At 32.1% G+C, this 25,482-nt stretch overlaps 1 protein-coding gene across 1 annotated transcript in view; it reads right to left on the reverse strand.

Moving 5' to 3' along the window:
• The window catches only part of LOC143249844 (AP-3 complex subunit beta-2-like), a 92,967-nt gene that overhangs the window by 41,916 nt on the left and 25,569 nt on the right, over positions 1-25,482 (reverse strand). Inside the window, 9 exon segments of the mRNA XM_076500389.1 lie at position 5,436; positions 8,258-8,389; positions 9,808-9,870; positions 10,413-10,484; positions 11,036-11,090; positions 13,468-13,565; positions 22,444-22,599; positions 22,920-23,102; positions 23,868-23,934. Of these exon segments, the coding sequence (XP_076356504.1) occupies position 5,436; positions 8,258-8,389; positions 9,808-9,870; positions 10,413-10,484; positions 11,036-11,090; positions 13,468-13,565; positions 22,444-22,599; positions 22,920-23,102; positions 23,868-23,934 (827 nt within the window).

Below are 25,482 nucleotides of genomic sequence, written 5' to 3' on the forward strand. Positions count from 1 at the left end.
AATTTTTTAGAAGTGTGTGAAAATGTTGTGAAGGAAGATGGTGTCGTCAAATTACAAGAAGCAAAAGTATGGAAATGGAAACAGAAATTTTAAGTTGTAGTAGAATATTTTGCGTTCACCAAAATAAAGCTTTGTGTCTTATCTGCAACGTGTTAATCAGTCATTACAAAGCCAGTAACTTGAAATGCCACTATCAAACAAATCACAAAACTTTCCATCTGATTATCCACCTAAATCATAATTACAAAACACAAGTTAACTGAGTTAAAATCATTACTAAATAGCCAGCAGACACTGTTGACAACATTCAGTAAGGAAGCCGATACAACGACAGAAGTTAGTTTTGTTATATCATGGAATCTTGCTCATGCTAAACACCCACATTCTGATGGTGAATTTATTAAGAATATAGCTGAAGTTGTTGCAGTGTTAGATCCAATTAACAAAAACTTGAGCGACCAATAACATGAACACCAGCTTCACGCCACACTACAGAGAGACGTATCTTCCAGATCAGTACTAATGTTGCAGGCAAAATGCAAAATGATTTAAAGAATTCCCTTGCATTCAGCTTAGTCCTTGACGAATCTATAGACATACAAGACAACCCATAACTGCCAGTATTTATTTATTATGTTTCCTCTGATGTAACTGTGAAAGAAAAGATGTGGATGTTGGTCTTAGTGGCACTAAAAGAAACAACTCATGGTGTTGACATTAAAAATGCACTTGACAGAGCCTTAACAACTGCTGATATTCCATTGGATAAATTCATCAGTATTGCAACAGATGAAGCACCTGCAATGGTTGGGAAAAATGCAGGATAAATTGCACTGATGAAAAGTGATCCCAGCTTTCCAGAGTTTCTCCCTGTTCACTGCATTATTCACCATGAACATCTGGCATCCAGATATTTCAAGTATAAAGATGTTATGAAATTTATTCTTGAAACCATCAATTTCATATACTTAAATGGGAACACCCACCGATAGTTCAAAACTTTTATTAAAGAACTGGAGCTTGAAGATAAACTCAGTGATGTCTTTTTCTACTGCATTATGAGGTGTCTGAGGTGGTTGTCAACAAGCAAGGTCTTAAATAGGTTTATGGATCTGTTAGAACTTATTATTACTTTTCTTAAAGAAAAGATTCTATCCTCAACTGGGAAAGAATGAAAGATCTAACGTTCCTTACTGATATAACAAATCATCTACAAGCTCTCAACCTGGCTCTCCAGGGGAAGGATAAGATTGTTTCTGATCTTACTCAGACAATTTTCAGCTTTCAGTATGAAATAAGACTTTTTCAGAGAGACATACTGTCAAGAAACTTCAGTTACTTTCTCAAATTCAAAAAAAGAGTAAATACATTCCCTTATATTGAAATAAAAGACCACAAACTGGAAGAATACAAAGATATATTACAAGGACTGCTTGATAAGTTCCAAGACAGGTTTGAAGACTTGCAGAAGCTGAAGTCCTGCTTTGCCTTTTTTGTAAATCCATTCATGGTTCATACGATCAATGATGGTTGGCCAATTTTTGAACCTCTGGTTACAGAATCATCTGCTGTGGAAATGGAACTAATAGGACTACAGGAGGACCTATGGCCTAATGATGATCCATAAATCCCATTCTGCAATTGAGTTCTCGAAGCAAATTCCAGAAATAAAATATCCTGAACTGAAGAAAACCGGTGTGCAACTCATCTCAATTTTCAGCATAAAATACTGCTGTGAATCACTATACTCTGTAATGAAGTTTGTGAAGTCAAAGCATCATGCAATCTTTACAAATCAACACCTGATGGAGCTTTGACAACATATCAGCCAGAATTTCAACAACTCACAACCAAGATGGAAACTCACAAGACCTCTACCGGCAGTAAATAGTCTGATAACACTATGTGACACAAATTTTGTTCCTGGATAGTCTGTGTTATTTCTTAATTACTTATGTTGTAAAAGTACAGAAAATGGCCATTATTCCCTTCAAACTTTGCTTTTGTGACCTGGATAATGAAATTTGGAAATTAACCTATTTTCTATGTAAAAACAGGCAAATTTGCACATTTTCATTTATATAAGGTCTGAATAAAACAACATACGAATCAAGATTTGTATGTATTTATATTAAAGTTATACAAAAATGTTTAGAAGTGAATAGTTTTTTTGAGATTTGTGACTGTAATGTAAATCACTTTCACATATCAGCCCCCAAATATAGTCTCCCATCATGTTTTCGTTATACGTTCCCAGGTCACAAAAACAAAGCTCAAAGAAAAAAATAGGTCTTTTCCATTTACTTTAGGCATAAACAGTTGCAAAGTAACACTTTCTGTCCAGGAACAAGAAAAAGTAAAAATTTTGTTACATAATGTAATGTATCAATGTCTGTCTGTGTCAGAAAAATATTATAAGACTAAAATTTTGTAAGGTGGTATCTGATTAAAATATCTCTAATTTTATTGCTTTACATAGTTTCCTCCATGTTTTCACCAGATATTTACTTAGACAAATAAATATAATTAAAAGTATCTGTTTTACCCCCTTTTATTTTTATTTTTGGCAGTCTCATTTAATATTAATGAAATGCAAATTTTCATATTTTTCTTAGATGTTCATTACCATGTTAAATACACTCAATGTAGTTAAAAAAAAATAATCAGCCAGGATTTTGAAAACATTTGGTATATATACGTGTATTTTGTGATTATTGAGACGAATACAACTTAACAGTTTAAAAACTAATACATGAATAAATATTATTACGTACATGTATTTCTTAATATTTATATATAATTTATGTAATCAAATGTGCACCTAACAATAAAAATGTGTGTGTAATATTTGTTTGTGTCTTGCAGCTGTCAAACGTCTGAAGTTTATCGTATGTGGCTCTTACATTAAGCAAGTTTGGACACCCCTGATATAGAGGCTGTACAAGTTTGCAGGTGGTTGATTTTCATCAGTCATAGTTGTCTCCCAGCAGATACAACAATGGACATCCAGAAATGAAAATTCTGACCCATGGGGTGAGATATCTTACAGGACTGAAAGGTTCTGGGTGATATCAGTGGCAGTTCATGATATCTGAGGTCATGCAAGGAAGAATAACTAGCCACTTTGCATATCTTGTCACCCTGTAGCCCTGGACCCACAACTAACTACTCAGAGGAGTAACAGAACATTTATCTGCAGCTTACCCCTAAAACCAAGTACATCAGCAGTAGAAAAAGAAAGGCTTTTTTCCAGCAAGGGTAGAATTAGACTGTTTTATCAAATATTCCAGGCAGGCCACTGTCTGGATTGGAAGGACTCAGAAACAGGCTATGCAATGGCTAGTCCTGGCTATCTAAGCTAGATTAGGAAAAGCACAACAACTGAGAAAAAGTTATGTATGAGATGCATCACTGATTCAACCAGTGAAGAATTGGGCTATATACTGGGTCAAGTTTCCTGGCTTGATAAAGAATCAGACATGAGAGGAACTGGCCACTTATGGAGAAAATCTGCACTAACTGCACAGGAATAGCCTCTGCATATCAGGAATATATCCTGGTCATTAAGTTCAATGGAGGATCTCACAATAAACTCATGAGCAAGTTCCTGAGAGTGAGGGAGATTCTTACTCTCATGGAATGGTGTATATTGCAACAAAAATTGAGGATGTCACTTCAAATGGGCCATCAAAGAGGAAGAAGGTTGTAGTAGCAGTTGAGTGGCAATTCCACCAACAGATGGTGCAATCCAGGTACTTATGCCACACTAAGCTATTCCCAACTGAAAGATTAATAATTAGCCATTTTCACAGAATTGAAATGTGAAGCAACCACACAGGTGTTCAGTAAGGGAAAGGGTTATGCATGTGTGCCAAAAGAGTTCATGTTCTAGCAAAATCCATTTATTTGGTATGAATCATCACAAGATCTGTTCATGAAATACACACTGCACCCATGGCTAATGCCTGTATCTGGACTGAAAGAGTAAAGCATCTACATTGCTCATATATCACTAGGACAGTAACAAAGTAACTACCTGTACTTTACTGGCAGAGCTATCTATTTTGAGTTAACAGCTCAGCACATGCAAACAAATTTACCACATCATCACTTAGCCTTGTCAGAGTATTAATACTGGCCATCAAGTCAGCAGGTCCAGAATGGTCAGGAAAGTTGTAGATGCTAAGGAATGCTCCACAAAAAATGACAAACCCTAAGTTTGGTTTGGACAATGACTTGGGGGAAGGGGGTGGGCACAGAAAACAGCTTGTACAAAAGACTTTAGTGGTTAGCTTAACTCTATCAGGGTAAAATGGAGCTTGATGTGTGCTGATACAAAGGTGAACCTTGTTACCTTTAAAACCCTCATACTGACACCATCACTATGGTCAGTATATATTAGCTTCATTTTAGCAAATAGTGATAGACTAGATTTTAGAAGAGATGTGGATTTGTGGCTTAGTCTAAGAGATGTTGCCACAAAAACAAAATACTGACCTTTGAATTGGCATTCTTGGAACAGACATATTGCAGTGTTTTTCTATCAGTTTTACTTGCATGTGAAATAGGTCTACAAAAAAGTTAGCCAATGCAATCCAAACCGAACCCTGAAACTACAAGCTTCCAAGTTAATATGTAGTAAAAAGAATACTTACACCTCCGTTAACCATGGCGTTCCATTGTCATGCCAGAACAATGTATAACATGTTATTGCCATTTCAAATGCTCACAAAATCTGTCCACAAAACACACACATTATAAAATCAGTCAGTCATCTACCTGACAATGAATGAAGTTTGATGTTCCTTCATAACTGGCTGATCAGTCATCCAGCTTGACACTGGAATGGTTGTAGACACAGTGGCTGAAGTAGAAATAACTGCTGCTAGCAGTAATGCTATGGTTGTATCCATTGCACCAAAGCCAAAAGTAAATATGAGGCTACTACAAATCAGAAATCACTGGCTGTTTAACTGTGCCAAGAAACTATGCCCAACACAGTGAAAGCAACTCACTGGTTTGCTGGGTGAATACACCAAAGTATTTGAGGGACCAGATGGCCAACTGAGGAAAAACAGTCAATAAACATTCAATATAAGTAACCACTGTCACAATGACATTCTTTGAGCAGTTGAGGTTGTGAATACTGAAATACAGCAGATGCTGAAGAAAAAAGTCATACAACTTTTAGAGTTTTTGATCATCAGGAAGGAGGAAGACAAAGTTTTCTGTTAACTTCAGACAGGTGAACATAGTAACTTGTACCAACACCTTTTCTTTCTTCACAAACAGGCAAATACAGGTTCTCACACCTTGGACAAACTGAAATCCACTCTAATTTTTCCAAGACCTTTAACTGGCTAAAATATGTTATTTCCTAATTATTTTATCTGTCTTTAATATAGCATTGAGCTATAATAAGTGAAATTCAAAACCCTCATTATTGTTTAATGAAGAGAAGGCAAATACTATATTAAATAGTCACAGCTTACTTAAACATAATTAAATAAAAGTTTCAATATGATCAGGCTTGCTGTTTTCACATTACTGATACTTTGCCAGAGCATACATATGGCCTCGCTTTTTTAATAGCATACGTGTGAAACAGCAGGAAATTAAAGTTTTGTTGTACATATATATTCTAAATATTTATTGATTTGTATATAGTGTATTTAACTGCCACTATATGCTTGATATCGCAAACGTAAGCAAGAAGTGATTAGTTTCTATTTTAATATTTTTGAGTTTTTTTATGTCAGGGGTGTTCCTTGTTTTCAAGTATTTTAATTTCGTCCTTTTATCATGATTTATTTTAATGAAACTAACTTTGAATTCAGAGTGTTTTGATTAATTATATATTTAATTCAATGTTAAAGGAACTTGAGAGACCTGACTTTGTAGTCAAGTCATATAGCTATTTTTACGAATTTTGATTTGATGGCTCTTACCTAGACTAGGCAGCTCTGAATTTTTGTTAAAAATAAAATTAAAATGCTTCATTGTTAAATAGTTTTGAATTCTGTTTTCCTTATTTAATTTTTGCAATTAGTTTTCCATAGTAGTCTGTGTACTCTTAAAGCAGATAGTTATCTCTGCAGCTACATTTATTTTTTTCTATAATTTTATGTATCATTGATTTCAATATTTATTCTCACACTGTTTTTTTAACCTGTTCAGTGCCATAGACGAGATAACTCGTCCAAGCTGATCAGTAACAGTGCCATGGACGATATAATTTGTTCTCGATAATACCAACTTCAACGCTAGATGTCAGCACCACACATGCATTTGACCTTTTTATAAATTGTTTCACTTTCGATCCAAAATGGCGTCACGAAAAAAAAAGCTACAAAATGAAGAAGCATCAGAGTTGTATTTTGAACTTGTTTCGGAGTTGCCTTAGCAACTGAAATACTTGGCAGTCAACAGGTTAATATTTTTTTGTATCAAAGGATTGATTCTTGTGATTATTTTATTTACACATTGTATAATTTAATCCTAGGTATGGACCTTTACCATTGTTTTAATTTTTAGTTGGTATGTGCCCATATACATATATATGGTATGTAATTTATCAAAGGTTTCTTTTTAATAAATATTTTTTAAAACAGTTTTCTTCAAGGGTCTGTTTCAGTGCTTTTAGTATGTATTATTGTGGATTGTTACAAACCACATACGCTTCCTTTTTTTACTATCATTAAAGTGTTTCATTGTTAAATTGTTTCTAATTTTGTTTTTCCTAACTTTATTTTTGTGATTAGTTTTCTGTACTTGTTGCAAACCAAAAATTGTTTTCTTTCAATATCATTAAATGTCATTTCATGGTATGTCCATTAAAGTTAAAAGGTTTATTATAATGTGTATTTCAGTCTATACCATAAATAAAAGGTTTTTCATCTTACATTGTAATTAGATGTAATTCACTATTACAAGGCTTGTGACATCCAAAAACAGTATAATATGGAGACATATCATGTTTTCTACTTGCTTTATAAATTTTATAATTTTTCAAATATTTATTTTGTATGCAGTTTTAGCCTAAACATGGAATCTAAAAAAGACCATGAGATTGCCTAGTTCAAGTTCCTTTGTCCTCTACAGTACATAATATCTATACTATCTGATCTGATAATAAAGTAATACAAAGTATCCAAGTTGAAAAAAATTAGCATCTGTAATATACTTTGTTGGCCAAGTTAACATTGTCTGAATGTTACAGCAGACCAATGGCTTAAAAGAACAAAAGTCAGCAGGTGACGTTGTCAACTGGACAAAGAAACCAAGTTTACCTGCTGCATTTTGGAGTAATTTCTTAATTCAGTTCCACTGAGAGATCTTCCAGAAATGGATTACTTTAATATCATCTACAGAATTCTATCTGAACAGAAGAAAAGCTGTGAGCTAAACAGAATCTAGTGGAACAAACTCATCCATTGCATACACAAGTAAGTACACTGTGGCTTCTTTATGTTTAATAATAAAGATTGTGCTACATTTATCAGCCTTGTCCAATCTCTTTATTTTGCACAAACATTAAGAAAACCCAATCAAGGTATCAGATTTAGATTACTCTTCTTATTTCCTGAACAAATCTGTCATAAACAGGTCTACCTACACAATACTTGTCAGAATATCAGTCTTTCCAAAAAATACCGAAAATATATGAAATGGAACTTTCCAGATAATAATAAGAAAAAAGTAAGTCTAATAGGAAAAGAAGTATATTTAATGTTTCTGAAAACATATTCAGAAAATATATTGGACATTTAACAATCTAACAAAATTATACAAATATCAAATCATATTTTATATTGAAATACAGGATATAGTCTGAAATACAGACTACAGGAAATAATAGACATTACTTAAACTTTCATGCCAAGTTTCTTACAGTATGGTTATGTACTGTCAGTGTGAAAAACGAAACAGTCATTAAGATCATTTTGGTTGGTAATTTTATTATATATATACACTCTTAACTATATCTCAAAAATAAACCTAAAAAAAAAAACCTGGAAACTTTCTAAGATGCCTCAAAAGTAAGAAATAATGACCAAAAGGTAATAATCCAAAACTGAAATAAGTTTTTTTGTACCTAATCATTTTCAATTTGAATTTCATCCATTTTATTCAAAATGACTGTATATAAAAAAACTTATTAAATACTGCCTTATCATTCCCCTTGGAAATATAACAGTTCATAAAGCAAATACATCTCTCTATTCTCATTCACTTTACATATACACACAAATCTTACCATTTTGTTGGACAATAGAGAGACAAGGCCATTTAAACAAGTATCTGTGACTTCTTTTATTGAACAGGCACAGCAACCAATGGCTTGTATAGTTGCTGCCACAAACTCCATATCAGAAGTACTAACATATGTCTACAATAAACAAAATTTATTCTTTTAAAACAACATTCTTAGGTACAATTTTCTATTATGTTTTTTTTAACAATTAATAAATAAAATGTTGAGGAAGCTTGAGAATAAAATTTTAAAATAATAAATTATGGGATCCAAACAGAAAAATTTAGAATAGATACTGAAGTTGCACCACATATTATGAAAGCACAACCAAGCCTCACTGTTATTGTTGCTTAGAGATGAGAATTGTTAATCAAAACCTGAGAAACAAATATAAAAAAAAAACATCTTCCAAAATACTTTTGTATATTTCTTTAAAACAGTATTAAAGATAAACACAGAATACAAACTATCTTTAAAAAGTATCGATATTCAAAATATATAATAAGCGAGGAATCAGAGAGACTGCATATCCTCACACTGAAACTTTTTTTTAAGATCAAGTTTGCATGCAGTTATATTGGATAACATCAAATTTCATCTCCAAAAACTCAGGAACTTGTTTTGAGATCCCAAGTGATAAATGATCCACATAATCTTTTGTAAAGTGATAAAGAATCAACCTTAATGTGACCAGGAAATCTGGTAAAAAATCTAATCACACTTCATTCAGTTACTAACCCAATACAACAAAAATGTCCTATCTCCCAGTTATCAAAATGCTTCAAAGTGATTCAGAATCTGGATCCAGATTCTGATCTAGACCAAATTTTAAGAGGACTGTCCCATACTGTATTGATTCCCCATCTGATGTAAAATTTTCATGTAAATAAGTACAAGGAAATAACCCTTGCCCTTCATCCTTTATGTTTTAACCCTAAAATAACTATTCTACACCATGTTAAAAATACACAAATATTGTATGACATTCAAATATTCTAAACTTGAGCTCACAGTACATTCACGTGTACTATCATTATAAATTATTTTATTAAAGTACAGAGAAACAATGTTATTTAAAACATTTTATCTAAATATGGAAAGGTCAATCCATTGAACCAAACCCACAATGAAAAAGGTATGTTAAGTTTAATTCCAAATTTACTACGAGTATCTTCATGAAATGTGGCAAACTTTCAGTAAATAGTTTAAGTCTGTTGTACACAAAACCTCAGATGTATTAATAAAACATCATTATTTGGGAAACACATTTCTTAGAAATTTGGTCTATTACAATCCATCTATTGATATTCTAAAACAGATGTTAGAATATTTTCAGAAAAAAATCTTTAAAACTGATAATTCTGTTTGAAACAAGTTTAGTGAAGTTTAAATTAAAATCTTAATTAATGAGCTCAATACAAAACACATTCTACACTCAAAACCTTACCCACAGTTTCAGAAAATTACATATTTATATATGGGCAGATGTTATTGGCTTTTCACATAAAAAAAAAAAGAGAAAACATCCACAATTATTTCTAAAAGACACACACCTGAAACTCCCGTAATATAATGGAAATATTTGTCTCACTTGCTAAGTTAGTGAGGATGTCCAGCTGTAAGACAAAAAAAATAATAGTAAACAAAAATCTATGTATTAATGATAAGTGTAAATAAAAGAAAAACTTCTCCATGTTCCCAAACTTTTGTTTATTGGACTCGATCAACTGTGCAAGGAAGTTATAATATCCTAATTTTAATAGTCAACTAGTGGCTTAAGAAAAAAAGTATTGTAGTTTACCAAGCTTTCATTCCCTCTAAAATGTTCATGTCAAAAGTTTTATTATATACAGTATAATTCGACTCATCAATACCTTAAACTAATTCCTTTTAGCATTTATTTGAATAATTTGTTGAAAACCTTTAGTTTTTCATTATTTTGCACTGTAAGATATTCAAAGTTCAACAACAATGTACATATTAGTGAAAAATGCTAACTTTTCTACAACATAATCTGCACTTGACGAGTTGTTAAACTTCACATTGTGCCTAGATACTTTAAATCAATATAAACTCTGAATTTCAATATTCATACAGGACTTAAACATGGGTATATCAGATGTCATCTGATATTTTATTTAGATATTAAACAACAAACCTTGAGAAGCTTGATATGAGTTGGATCACTGTACCTAACAAAAAAACTCTTCATATAGGGTTCAAACATTCCCTGAAAGAAAAAAAAGGAATTTCTAACAAATATGCAAAATGCATCAACATTTTTCACTTGAAGACAATACTTAAATTAAGCATCCCTTAACTAAATATGATGTTCACCTATGTTTATGCTGAGAAGTTAATTTTATAAGTAACGTTAGTTTGAGAATGGTTCAAGTTCTACTTGAGTGTGTGTTTTGAAAATGTTACTAAAAATTGATTACTTGAACAACAAAATTACATTTGATAAAAAAAAATAATCTAAAAATATGTATTATCACAAATTAACTACTTCTTAAGCAAGCACACATCAAAACAATATTAACAGCTTTCACACTGTATTGGTAACACAAAATATTACTATTAATTTAAAGAAGTTCAATGTATTATGACTGCAGATTGCAGGAATTTCAGTAGGTGGTTCCAACAACTTTAGTCATCAAAAAAAAACTTAAACCAAAGCTGCATTTGACTTGTACATCAATAGTGGCAATGAATCACTAATACTTATTTTTAATGTTACGTTATATAATGACAAGCTTACATTCACGTTCATCCACTTACCTTATGCTTCACTGTCAAAGTTGCTATGTTGGTCAACACCACTGACTGAATTTCTCTGCCATAAAACCATAACAAAAAAAATTTTAAAAGAACCAAAACAACTTACAAGCAGAAAAACTAAATAAATTATCAGGTTTATTATCATACACTAAAATGGTAAATTACAATACAGTTACTATTTCAAAATTCTAAAAAGAGAGAAATGGACAAATATTATATCCACCAATTTTTCAACCCAAATAAGCTTTATACTGAAAACGAACTAGTCCACACAAAAACAAACAGTGAATTAACTATTTTATTGGGGGGGGAGTCTAGCTGAAAAGCTAATCAGAATATCAAACTGTAATATTCTGATTCATTCTTAAGAACTTCATAGTGCAAAGAATAAAAATATATGCATTACACCTATATGTTAATAGAATGTTTCATAAACTGTATAACCTGCATGATGCCAAATAAAGTAAACTTAGCACAAGAAATTGTGAAGTTATTATCTGACAAAGTTGCATCAGTCTGTCAGTTTGATAAAAGGGACACTGTCAAGAATTAAGATTTTTATAATCTTTAAATGTATTTCAAACAGATAATATTCCTCACATTTCTGCTCGAGAGATTTGCACGTCACTACCAACTCCCACATAATTTCAAATGATTTAACATGAATGTCATTGTCACATGACACCATCATCAGGCAACGAAGGCTCTTCACAAAGAGATGAGTGACAAAACCTCCATATGTAATAACTTCCCCAATGGAAAATGTGTATCAGAAGTGTAAAGGATGAGTGAGAATGTAAGAAATAAGTATCAACCTGAAATAAATTTTAAAATTAGGAAAATGTTAACTTCTCAGATAACTTACCTTCACACACACACACACACAGTTTAACTAGAATCCCATGTTGAATTGTGAAGAGGACAGTATAAACTTTAAGAAAATGAGCACCCTTAAGAAATCAACCAAAGGGGAGCCCATGGAATGTAACACCCAATGGAATGGGAGGGGCTCCAATAAGGAACACACATAAGAAACTACATCTCATCTCCACTGGAATATACTATTCATCCAGAACGTAAGGGGGAAAAGAAGCAAATCAGCCCCTAATGTAACAAGGACAGAGCCATTTTCACAAAGAGTCAGGATGCCAACACGTGTAGTTTGGTTGAGGCATGTTCAGCTGCAGGAGGAGAAGGGCAGATTAGCAATATGGTATGATTTTGTATAGGATAAGCATGGTTCAGCTCTATTTAATAGGCTCTATGAAACAGACACTGGCCACAGGATGAGGGCACTTAAGATATGCAGTTGTGTTTCATATGCTGTATCCTTGCCTCGACTTCACTTAACAGACACTGGCTGCAGGAGGAAGAACATCAGATGCATATACTCTTTTAAAAATGAATAGTGGGATTGACCATCACATTATAATGCTCCCATGGCTGAAATGGCAAGCATGTTCGATGTGACAGTGATTTGAACCCATGACCCTCAGATTACAAATCAAGCATTCTAATCATCTGGCAATACCAGAGTCACTTAACAAGTAATATTTAAATTTGCTTTACATATCAACATGTGAATCAGCAGCATAAATATTATACATATACTCACAAACACACACATTAAAAACATTAATACTAAAAGAAGTTCCATAACACTTGTACAAGTAGTCTCAAAAATATCCCCATTTTTTAAGAACACAAATATATATTTAAGTTGTATAAAATAAATTTGTATTTGTTTTGAATCCATATTCTTATAATTGTTTACTTCTTATCACATTAAATCAAAAATGTTTTAATGGTAAACTTAAAATTTTGGATATCAACTTAGGTACAAAAATAAACACTAAGTACCTGTGCAAACAATGCTGAATAACATTCTTCATAAAATAAACACTAAGTACCTGTGCAAACAATGCTGAATAACATTCTTCATAAAATAAACACTAAGTACCTGTGCAAACAATGTTGAATAACGTTCTTCATAAAATAAACACAATGCAAACAATGCTGAATAACATTCTTCATAAAATAAACACTAAGTTCTGTGCAAACAATGCTGAATAACATTCTTCATAAAATAAACACTAAACAAACAATGCTGAATAACATTCTTCATAAAATAAACAACCTGTACAAACAATGCTGAATAATGTTCTTCATAAAATAAACACTAAGTACCTGTGCAAACAATGCTGAATAACATTCTTCATAAAATAAACACTAAGTACCTGTGCAAACAATGCTGAATAACATTCTTCATAAAATAAACACTAAGTACCTGTGCAAACAATGCTGAATAACATTCTTCATAAAATAAACACTAAGTACCTGTGCAAACAATGCTGAATAACATTCTTCATAAAATATTATCACTCACAAAAAGATTAAAACAAATATAAATAGAATAAAACATGAAAAATTACCTGTGGCTATGAAGAAGTCGTATCAAAGCTTTAGTTATGATGTTAATCTCATTTCTTGGAGATAGATAGTAGTATAACTGAGCAACAGCCATAACGACCTAAATAGAAACTTAGATTTATTTTCAGAGCCATAAAACAATTGTTTTCAAATTCAAAATATCAGTTAAATTATGAATATATTTTGAATCAGTAAAGAACTCCATTTCTCCTTTATTATATCTGTAGATCTAGAAACACCTCTGCTTGTGTTAATTGTTTCCTTTACAAATCACAAATAAAACTGCAAAATGTCTTAAACTCACTGAGATTCCAGATGCAAGTACTAAACCAAACATTCCATGAAACCAGTAATAACTGAATTAACTGTAAAACCCAATAGAAAAAAATAAAAACTCTGTAACCCGATCACTTTCGAAAGGTGGACCTTTCTTCTTCAGGGGAAAATTGAGATCAAAATTAAATAAATGTTTAAGGATGTACAAATAACCACAACTTAAGTATTGAAAACATAAACATAACTTATAAAAGTTACAAAACCAAACGTACTAAGTTATATGAAATATATAGTAAAGATGATGCTTTAAATCTGCACATACTCCACAAGAGTAACATGTGCCATAACATATATATCAGAAGTATGCACCTTGTAAGGGTTAAAACACCTATAGCAACTGATCAGCAAAAATTCCCCATTTTAATCCTTTCTATACAGGTAGAGTTCAGAGAGTATGTTACCACATTTTGTAGACTTCATTCAAAAGGTAATTAACCCTTTCCTGACGAGTCATAGATCAAATGCCATGTCATCATGTTTGTTGACTTGGATTCATTTTTAAATTTTATTGAACTACTATTTTTGGAATGCATATCATTAAGTTTCGTATTAAATTGTAGACTGGGATTCAAATTTTAATATTATATATTAATTAATTTCTTAATTTGAAAGTAAATATTAAAAGATAATACCTAAATACAGATTTTAGTGAGTCATATGGTATGTTGAAAGCAGCACTATTTAAAATTAGATGTTTGTGATGTCAAAATACTTAGTCTATAGTTTTGTACAAATCAGGAACTCAAATTAATATTAACAAGATAGAATATAAAACATGAACCTTCATATCTCTTTATTTCACCGAGATATGACTTATTTACTGAATCAAACACAGTGGTCCTGTTCACCTCTTTTACTGAATCAAACACAGTGGTCCTGTTCACCTCTTTTACTGAATCAAACACAGTGGTCCTGTTCACCTCTTTTACTGAATCAAACACAGTGGTCCTGTTCACCTCTTTTACTGAATCAAACACAGTGGTCCTGTTCACCTCTTTTACTGAATCAAACACAGTGGTTCTGTTCACCTCTTTTTCATTTTTGAAAATGATCTCTCATATACAGTTATATGACATGTGAATAACCAATCAGCAGCTTAGAATGTCTCCTTGTGGTTTTCTCAGCTACTTTCATCTGTGAAAAGGCTACCACATTTTTTTAAACCAAGATTTCAAGAAAGTAGGTTGTGACTTCAGTATGCTTGAAGTTGTTGTTTGTTTTTTATGTAAATACATCTCACTTGCTAAGCTTAATAAATTATAGTGGAACTATATGGTATCAGTATAGTCATTTATCCTATTTTTGGTTATTCAAATGTATACATAAAACCTAAAAAAAAACTGTATGTGATATATTCCATGTGCAACACTTTAAAAGGCTAAGCAACCTATGTCCAGCAGCAACCAAGTTCAAAAGTCATAGTGAGAAGAAATAATTGTTTGTTGTACTTCTTGACTTTTTGTTATTTTTCTTAAAATACAGAAGTTTATTAATTTATTTTTAAATAGTAATAATCTATATACATATATAATGGATAATAAATGAAATATGATTGCATATTCCAAAATACTGGTCTGCTAAAACAGCCAAGACAGAGAAGACTAAAGGTCGGTTTTATATTACTGGATACGTAATACAAATGTACATTTACTGCATCAATGCAAGTTATGTAATGTTAGCTAAGCATGACTGGATGGTCAATGTAAGAAATATATATATAGTTATGTAATGTTAGCTAAACATGACTGGATGGTCAATGTAAGAAATATATATATAGTTATGTAATGTTAGCTAAACATGACTGGATGGTCAATGTAAGAAATATATATATAGTTATGTAATGTTAGCTAAACATGACTGGATGGTCAATGTAAGAAATATATATATAGTTATGTAATGTTAGCTAAACATGACTGGATGGTCAATGTAAGAAATATATATATAGTTATGTAATGTTAGCTAAACATGACTGGATGGTCAATGTAAGAAATATATATATAGTTATGTAATGTTAGCTAAGCATGACTGGATGGTCAATGTAAGAAATATATATATAGTTATGTAATGTTAGCTAAGCATGACTGGATGGTCAATGTAAGAAATATATATATAGTTATGTAATGTTAGCTAAACATGACTGGATGGTCAATGTAAGAAATATATATATAGTTATGTGCGTTAGCTAAGCATGACTGGATGGTCAATGTAAAAATATATATATAGTTATGTAACGTTAGCTAAGCATGACTGGATGGTCAATGTAAGAAATATATATATAGTTATGTAATGTTAGCTAAGCATGACTGGATGGTCAATGTAAGAAATATATATATAGTTATGTAATGTTAGCTAAGCATGACTGGATGGTCAATGTAAGAAATATATATATAGTTATGTAATGTTAGCTAAACATGACTGGATGGTCAATGTAAGAAATATATATATAGTTATGTAACGTTAGCTAAGCATGACTGGATGGTCAATGTAAGAAATATATATATAGTTATGTAATGTTAGCTAAGCATGACTGGATGGTCAATGTAAGAAATATATATATAGTTATGTAATGTTAGCTGAACATGACTGGATGGTCAATGTAAGAAATATATATATAGTTATGTAATGTTAGTTAAACATGACTGGATGGTCAATGTAAAAAATATATATATAGTTATGTAATGTTAGCTAAACATGACTGGATGGACAATGTAAGAAATATATATATATAGTTATGTAATGTTAGCTGAACATGACTGGATGGTCAATGTAAGAAATATATATATATAGTTATGTAATGTTGGTTAAACATGACTGGATGGTCAATGTAAGAAATATATATATAGTTATGTAATGTTAGCTAAACATGACTGGATGGTCAATGTAAAAAATATATATATAGTTATGTAATGTTAGCTAAACATGACTGGATGGTCAATGTAAGAAACATATATATAGTTATGTAATGTTAGCTAAACATGACTGGATGGTCAATGTAAGAAATATATATATAGTTATGTAATGTTAGTTAAACATGACTGGATGGTCAATGTAAGAAATATATATATGGTTATGTAATGTTAGCTAAACATGACTGGATGGTCAATGTAAGAAATATATATATAGTTATGTAATGTTAGCTAAACATGACTGGATGGTCAATGTGAGAAATACATTCAAGCTACTTTCATTTTATAATATGTAGTCATTCTAGCACAAAAAAAGCAAAATTTATATTTATTTCCTAATTTTTTATGATAATTACAAGGTTGGTCAAGCGACAGACCCCACATAGAGTATAGAAAGTAACAAAATATAAAGTCTTACTGAAAACAAATGTTTGAAATGTAATTAGAAGATTTTAGAGATTATACAAATAATATTTGAGATTCTTGTTTGTTTCACAAACAAATCTTTAGTAAAAATATTCAAATATTTTATTCAAAATCTGAATTTTTTGTGTACAAAATACTTCTGATTTTACCAAAATCTACCAAATTTTGTGAAGATACACACTTTGTATCAAAAGTTATAGTGTAAATATATTTTGTGTAAAACAGCTAGTATGGATAGAGAAAATTCAATGTAGAGGAGCGAACAATGTTTCGACCTTCTTTGGTTATCATCAGGTTCAGAGATTATAGTACAAAATACTTAACTTGTTAATGTGTACATAATTTATGCCAAGCCTGTCATAAAAGGGTTAAACTACTATTTTACAAATTATACCCATAAGTTGGAATAAAATTGTAGTTTATAATTTAAATCTAGGTATTATATATTACGTAATTTCTTAGGTCAAAAGTAAATATTTTTTAAAAATTGCATAATATTTTATGTGGTGCATGATTCATCTTTTTCCACTCAAATTAATTTGTGGCCCTCATAAAATATAAAGTCGATAGTTTCAAACAAATTAGAAACTGAAGTTACGAATAGTGACAAGATAGTACTCTCCTATCTTTTCTATTTGTTGATATATCATTATATATATCAAACCCACAGCAGTGGCTTCCACCCACCTCTTCCTCTGTCAAAATTACTTGTTTATTTATGGTCATTCTCTTAAGCATATAACCAATCAAAACAGCTCTTTTTGAACTATGTACTCCAGTCAAACACCCTAAAATATTTATATGGGGAAAGCCCTTATATAACCACAGGAAAGTTTGAAAAGTTGTGATCAAGTTAATATTTAGTGCAGTAATAAGGTTTCTTAAACCCAAATACAACATATTTAGGAAATTTAATAAATTATACTGGTATCAGCATAGTAATTTATAATTTATTATTTTAGAATACATAATAAAACTTACAAGAGGTTTTTTACATACTGTGTGTGCAAACTTTTGAGGCTTAGCAAGGACAATGTGCGAGTACAAAACTATGTAAGATTACAAGTAGTAGGGATTACTGTTTGCTTTTTGTTTTATTATTTTTGTTATTATTGTTCTATGCTTTAAAAAAAAATAATTAGAATTCTAAATTTAATTTTAATGTGTACACACACACACACACACACACACACACACAATATATGCTATCTGAAATACCACTGTATTTTACAATATATTGGTATGCTTGTATTAAGAGTAAGAACAGTAAGACACCTGTACCTTCTAAAGGCCAGTTTTATGTTATTCGACATGGTTTCATTAGCTGCATGTATGCCTCATGATTTGCAACAGGTTTATTTGTCAGACACAGTTCAAAGGTCAATAAAACAAGATATAAATAGATGTCTACTGTTATGAGAGGTAAACTATTTAGAACAAACACTTATGATTTCCTGTCAGAATGTAGTCATTCGAGGAAGAAAAAAAAAAAAGAGCAACTTAGATTTTTAATTTTTTATCTTGGTTACAAGATCAGTCAAATTGATAAATCCTGTATAGCTAAGATAGAGAAAATAACAGATAAAATATACAGTTTGTCTATTTAAAAATGCATAATATTTATTTAGGAGGTAATAGCAATTATGCGTATAAAATCTGACAATCTGCAGATGAAGACAAATATCTTTAATCTTAAAATCAAAATTACTTTGCATGTTAGATAGTCAACATTCTAAAAAAAAAAAAATTCCCAGGCAGATCGTTAATTTTAAAAATCTTAATACTTAATTTAAAAACTTCATATGTTGTGTACAAAAGTTTTATAACGTTTACAGAAAGTATGCAAAATTCTGTAATGCATACATTATCAAAAGTTACAGTATGGCTAATCTCATGGTTACTTTGGTGGTTACATAGTAGGGGCAATGCACCTAACCAATCAGTCCAAGTTAGAAGCTTATTAAACATACTCTTTTTTGTTTCTTATCCAAATGATTTAAATTGGGCAACTCTGTGTTATGTAAAAGTAAATCATTACTGGCTCTACTGCTGTTCAATCACATTAATGTATTGCAAGGAGTTTTACTGGCAGCTGTATTCCTTTAATTTACTAATACAGATGGTGATGTCATTTGAGTGACACACCAAAATAATTAACTCATTTCACAAAACCTACAAATGACTTGGAAAATCAGATCCCTTAAGAACATCAAAAGAATGGCAGGACATGCACTGCAATTGTTTAGTCCTCAGGCATGTTATTTGTAATGCTACATTTGTAACAGAATAAAACAGCATACTCTATATCCAGTACAAAAACTGTGTAAACTCAAAGCAAATATTTCATTTTTTAATGTGTTTTCTTGCAAATGTGAAATTATAATAAATTTAATGATCAAAGAAAAATGTTCAAACAATTTTGAAACACAAATCATTTTCAAATTTTACTTTTGCTGACAAATGCCAACACCTATTATGCAATTTACATAATTTTTTTGTCATACAAAATGCAAATTAATACTTCACGTGCTATAACACCTACTGAGTTATGTACGATATTGAGTGAGACTGCTTGACAGTTACAATTCACAATAGACCAGGAGTTCCCAACGGTGGGTCGCAAAGCCTTGGCAAGGGAGTCACGTAGCCTTGTTAGAAGTAGCTTAGGATAACATTAATTTTATTTCATCAATTACATTTTCATGCTCTTACATTTTTTTGTTTCGGTGCAAAGTAAAATGTGTGCTACGTCAGTTCAATGTCATTAGGTGATATTGTGGGTGTATGTATGTGTGCCTGTGTGAATGTGTATGTGTCTGCAATTGTGCGTATGTGTGTACTAGTGAGTAGCGAGTATGTGAGTGCACGAGCATGCACGTATGCTTGTGTGTCTGTTTAGCTGTGATTAAGTGTGTGTGTGCTCACTGTGGACACATGAGTCACATGTCTGTTGCTGATTGGTGGATGACGAATCACGTGACTGGCCACGCTCCCTTCCCTCCCAATACTTACCCCATCATTACTCTACCTGCACCCCCCACAAGTAGTCAGTGTAAGATCTACAGTTGCCAAAACATTCATTATTCAACATTTTTATTTTATTTTAACAAGGAGATAAGTAAGCAGTAGAGGTGAGCTGTGTCCATGGCTAAATGGTGCAGATACTCAGAATGCTACCTCAACATTGTCTTCACCACTGTCCTCGCCAACGACGGCATCGAGAAACCACAGTGTGTTTTGTGCCATGCTGTCCTGAATGCAGAGTCAATGAAACCATCAAAACTCAAGCGTCATCTTGAGACGAAACATCCAGAACACGCAAAGAAGGGTTTGGATTTCTTCAAATGGCATGAACGGTGTCTTAAAAGCCAAAGAATCGATAGAAGTGGGTCGTTTCAGCAGCAGAGTGCAGCCATAGTGGAAGCTTCATATTAGATTGCATTCGAAATTGCTAAACAAAAAAAGTCTCACACGATTGGAGAAATACTTCTTAAACCCTGCATGATGAAAGCAGTAAATCTTATTCTTGGAGAAGCCAGTGCAAAGAAGATGCAGCAAGTATCCCTGTCAAATAATACTATACAGAGGCACATTTCTAAAATGTCTATGGATGTGAAGGAACAGGTTTTGACTGAAATCAAGGGTTCCCCTTTGTTCTCCTTTCAGCTCAACGAGTCAACAGATGTAAGTTCATGTTCTCAGTTGCTTGTCTTCGTGAGATACATTAATTCAGGTGACATCAAAGACGAATTCTTATTCTGCAGTGCACTTGAAACCACAACAAAAGCTGATGATGTCATGGAAAAAGTTTCAACTTTTTTTTGAGACGAAGATCTTCAATGGGAAAACGTGTGTGGGGTTTGTACGGATGGGGCACCGGCTATGCTGGGATCTAAATCAGGATTCCAGTTGAGAGTGAAGAAGCTAGCACCTCAAGCAAAGGGCATCCACAGCATGATTCGCCGATATGCTCTCGCCAGTAAGACTCTCCCTGCCTCTCTGCAGGAAGTGCTTGAATCTGTAATCAAAATTGTAAATATGTGAAGACTCAAGCACTCAACACTCGCCTATTCAAAGAACTATGCAAAGACATGAATGCTGACCACGAAGTCCTTCTCTTCTACACAGCAGTACGTTGGTTGTCGAAAGGAAACATTATTAATTGTGTCTTTGAAATGAAAGATGAAATAAAGCTATTCCTGAAGACTCAAGAAAGGAAAGATCTTGTAGCTCACTTCGAAGATGAAGCATGGAATAAAAGGGTTGTGTACCTAGCCGACATTTTGACCAGCTGAACAAGCTCAATTTGAAGCTTCAATGAAGGAAACACATGTTCTCCTTTTCAAGATAGTCTTCCGGCCTTTGTTTCCAAACTGCAGAACTGGCGTCAGAAAACCAATCTTGGAAACATTGCTATGTTTGAAAAACTTTGTGGAGTGACGGATGAGTCTCAGATCCAACTGGACCAGTTCCTCAAGGATGAGATTACCGAACATCTTCAGTCTCTAGAAAAGGAAGTCGAGCTTTACTTCCCTGAGCTATCACAGGAACAGGAGGCCCTGGTAAGGAACCCATTTTGTACTGAACTTGATGTATCCAGCATCCCAGATGATATCCAAGATGAATTTCTGGATCTAAGGAACGACTCTTCAGCTCGTGATCTCTTCAAGGTGAAATCCTTAACTCAGTTCTGGTGCGCTATGTATCAGTCATACTCCAAAGTCAGCATGATAGCTTTACGTGTCCTTGTTCCATTTGCTTCTACCTACTTGTGTGAGGCAGGATTTTCCACTCTTGTCAATATAAAAACAAAGAATAGGAACAGATTGGATGTTGTAGATGACATGAGACTGGCTCTAACAAACGCTCGGCCACGAATTTCAAAGCTTGCTGCTGAAATGCAACATCAGGCATCTCACTAGCTGGGTTGGATAGCTGTTCAAACCTATGCTAATATTATTTTAAGAAATATATGTTCTTTATGTGAATTCAGGTTGGACCAATGTGATTTAATTTGCTAATAAATAATTACAGAATTTTTAAATATTTTTTTAGATGTTTCTTTCCCTCTTCTTCACAGAAAATAAAAGAAAAATTAAGCTGCTGATAGTAAGCCCTAAGTAGGGGGTCACATGGGTTTCAAACTTTTAGGTAAGGGGTCACGAGTGCCAAAAGGTTGGGAACCCCTGCAATAGACAAACTGTAGTTGAAATGCCATTTCAAAAATATTGCACTAAAAAAAAAATTCTTAATACAAGTAGGAACACTTTGATTTATTTTAAATAATGCATTTAATACAGCCACACTTACAGCAGCATTTCGGCTTTGAAGTAAAGGCTTGCTATTCCTTAATAACATTCTATGATCTGGATCCATCACATAAAGTTTCTGTCTGTTTTCCTGGTTCTTTCCATCCGACTCATCAGATTCATAGAAAGATTTATCTTCAACTTCTTCAAGTGAGTTCTACATTTCATAATGGGCACCTCAGATTAAATCATACCTCTTTATGTTACAACAAACTTAAGAAAAAAGTTAAGTAATACCTTAAAATCACAAATATATTACAACAAACTTATAAAAAAAAATCAACTGATTAACAATACAAATTGCATTTACAATAAAATGCTAGATTAAACACATGATCGAAGGTTAATCAAGTGAATTATAAGTTACATAACTAGCATCTTAGATTAAATCATACCCTTAAAATTACAAAAGTATGTTACAACAAACTCTTGAAAAACATTAACTAATTAGCAACACAAAATATATTTGCTACTCACATGTTTATTTGGATCTGTAAACTGGGTTCTTGCATAACGGGTCAACATCTGAATGATGACCAGTTGACCCCATTCTTCCACATCCACCACCACATTACACAACTTACGGTAGTTTTTATGAATAAGATCAATACGTTCAGGACAAACTTCCTCGAAAGCCATTACTGCACTACCCACCACTAACTGTTCATCAATGAAATTAATCAAACAAAAAGGCATTTGTCACCACTAGTGTTGTTGAAATCTCTCACATTTATGTAAGAATAAATAATTCATAAAATTTCTACTTTTATTAAAAAATATATACATATCCTAATAACTTTTCTATTCAAATTATTTCAATTATAGTGTACTTGCATTTTATTTAAATTGTATCTACTACTGGGACAACAAGTACACTTGAAACGTTAGGTTTGACTAAAACATTCGCCTTTTCAAATTTTATACAATCTTAAATTATGCATTAAAAGTTAGCATTTTACAAAGTGAAAATATATTTTCAATAGATACCTCATCTCACAAAATAGCTTTTCTTGACTAGCAATGCTTTCTATCATCACAATTTTCAACAAAAACCACTACCCTTCCACACACTGCTTCTGCATACCCACGTGCAAATGTTAATGAAGCAGCTCTCCACCAACAGAAGCATGATACCACCGTCATAACCAGCACCCACTTTTCATCTGCACACCTTAATCACTTCAAGATTGATCAGAAGACATATATCACCAGAAATGAGTGACATGCACCCCAGCTTTGTACATGACATACCATTCCAGATGCTGCCTGCAAACATCTGGCAGTGCCGATCAAGAAAAGATATTTTGTGAGAGGAAGTAAGAAATTGTATTGAAATTGAAAATTATGTTTAAATATTATGACTTGTCAAAATATTTGATCTATAGAAGCATTACTTCTTCAGGTAAACTAGAAAAGTGGACTTACAGTTGTTTTGTCAGATAACAGCTTTTCAATAACTTCAATAAGATGTTCTTTTTGTTCTGGATCCAAACTAAAAATTTAAACACCAGGGTCATTCTTTAGAAAAAATAGCAATAAACAATTTATACTAATCAAATACAAGCTTCGTATTCCAAGAATCTCTAGCATAGTGAAATGTGTTAATTTAAATAATAAATAACTGCTCAAATATCTCATTCCTTTCTGTAACCCTCAAATTTTTTAAAATTCCAATAGGTACAAGTTTTTAACTTCAATCACATCTTGTAATTTTTCAACAGATCTGAATTATTTAATGAAAACTAAAGCAAGCATCTAACTTAACTGGAAAATGGGCAAATACTGCATAGAAATATTTATATACAAGATTCATGAATATATACAGCTATATATAAATGTAATCAACAAAACACTGTAACTCTTAAAAAAAAACACACACACCAGAAAGTGAACTTAAAAAAAATATTTTAACATCTTACAAGGTGAAAAATTAACTACTTTCTTATGTGCCTCCCAGGTGGAGTCCTAAAACTTTTTATGTACCAAAAGAAATATTTAGTTACCAAACAAAACTTGTGAATATTGATTTATTGTTAAGTTTGTTTGTTTTTGTCTCTTCAGACACATGAGTGTTAAGAATGAATGTTTTACATCTTCAACTAACTTAACTTAAGTTTTTTTTTTCTTGTTTGGGGGATTTCTTACTTAGGACAAATACCACCATATGACTGAAACCTAAAGTGTAAGGCATCCCATTCTTAAGTGATAAACTAAAGAGATGGCAACTATTCAATACCACCATCAATAAACTCTTGGGTTACATTAACTGAATGGCAAAATGACCATCATATTATAATTCCCACATGGCTGTAAAGGATTAACATTCCTTTACAGATTGCAAGTCAAAGACCCTAACCATCAGGTAAATAGTATTAATAACAATATTAATGTAAAAATATATACAAATATATGTTGTGTACATAATATTAATAAAAACATATTAATAACTATAGGACAAAAACCATTACAATTCATCCAAGCTAGTCAAAATGTTCCCCATGGTAACAAAGCATGTTCTGGAAAGTAAACTAGCATTTTTCTGTACAGAAAACAATGTAATATAGTACATCATTTGGTAGATAAAAACCTTAGCTTACTATTGGTTAAAAACAATATATTATTAAACAAAAGTTAGTACTCTCCTAAACTGAAAATGTATTTCCAATAATACTTACCTCCACTGGCACTATAGCTATTCAATGAAACAAGAATCGTATCCCAAACACACCCCTTCTGTTCAGGGTGAGAGAATAATGAAGGTGGAGATTTTAATGAAAGAAACCAACTTTAATATCAAAAAAAGAAGTACCCATGAATCTTCAGTGAAGAAATGTGAGGCGTACATCAATAGTTGCAACTCACTGCAGATACCAATGCTGTTGACACTGGTCAGCCCGAAATTCAAGGTCTGATTATAGTCAGCTGCTCGAGCTAAAAGGGGTATAGATGTCAACAACAACAAAAATAAATGGATGACATCAAATTTGTGATACAAATACCTCTGTGATGCCTATGACCATCATGTGACAAAAAAAAAACA

The sequence above is a fragment of the Tachypleus tridentatus genome, chromosome 4, assembly GCF_004210375.1.
Source record: "Tachypleus tridentatus isolate NWPU-2018 chromosome 4, ASM421037v1, whole genome shotgun sequence".
Classification (NCBI taxonomy): domain Eukaryota; kingdom Metazoa; phylum Arthropoda; class Merostomata; order Xiphosura; family Limulidae; genus Tachypleus; species Tachypleus tridentatus.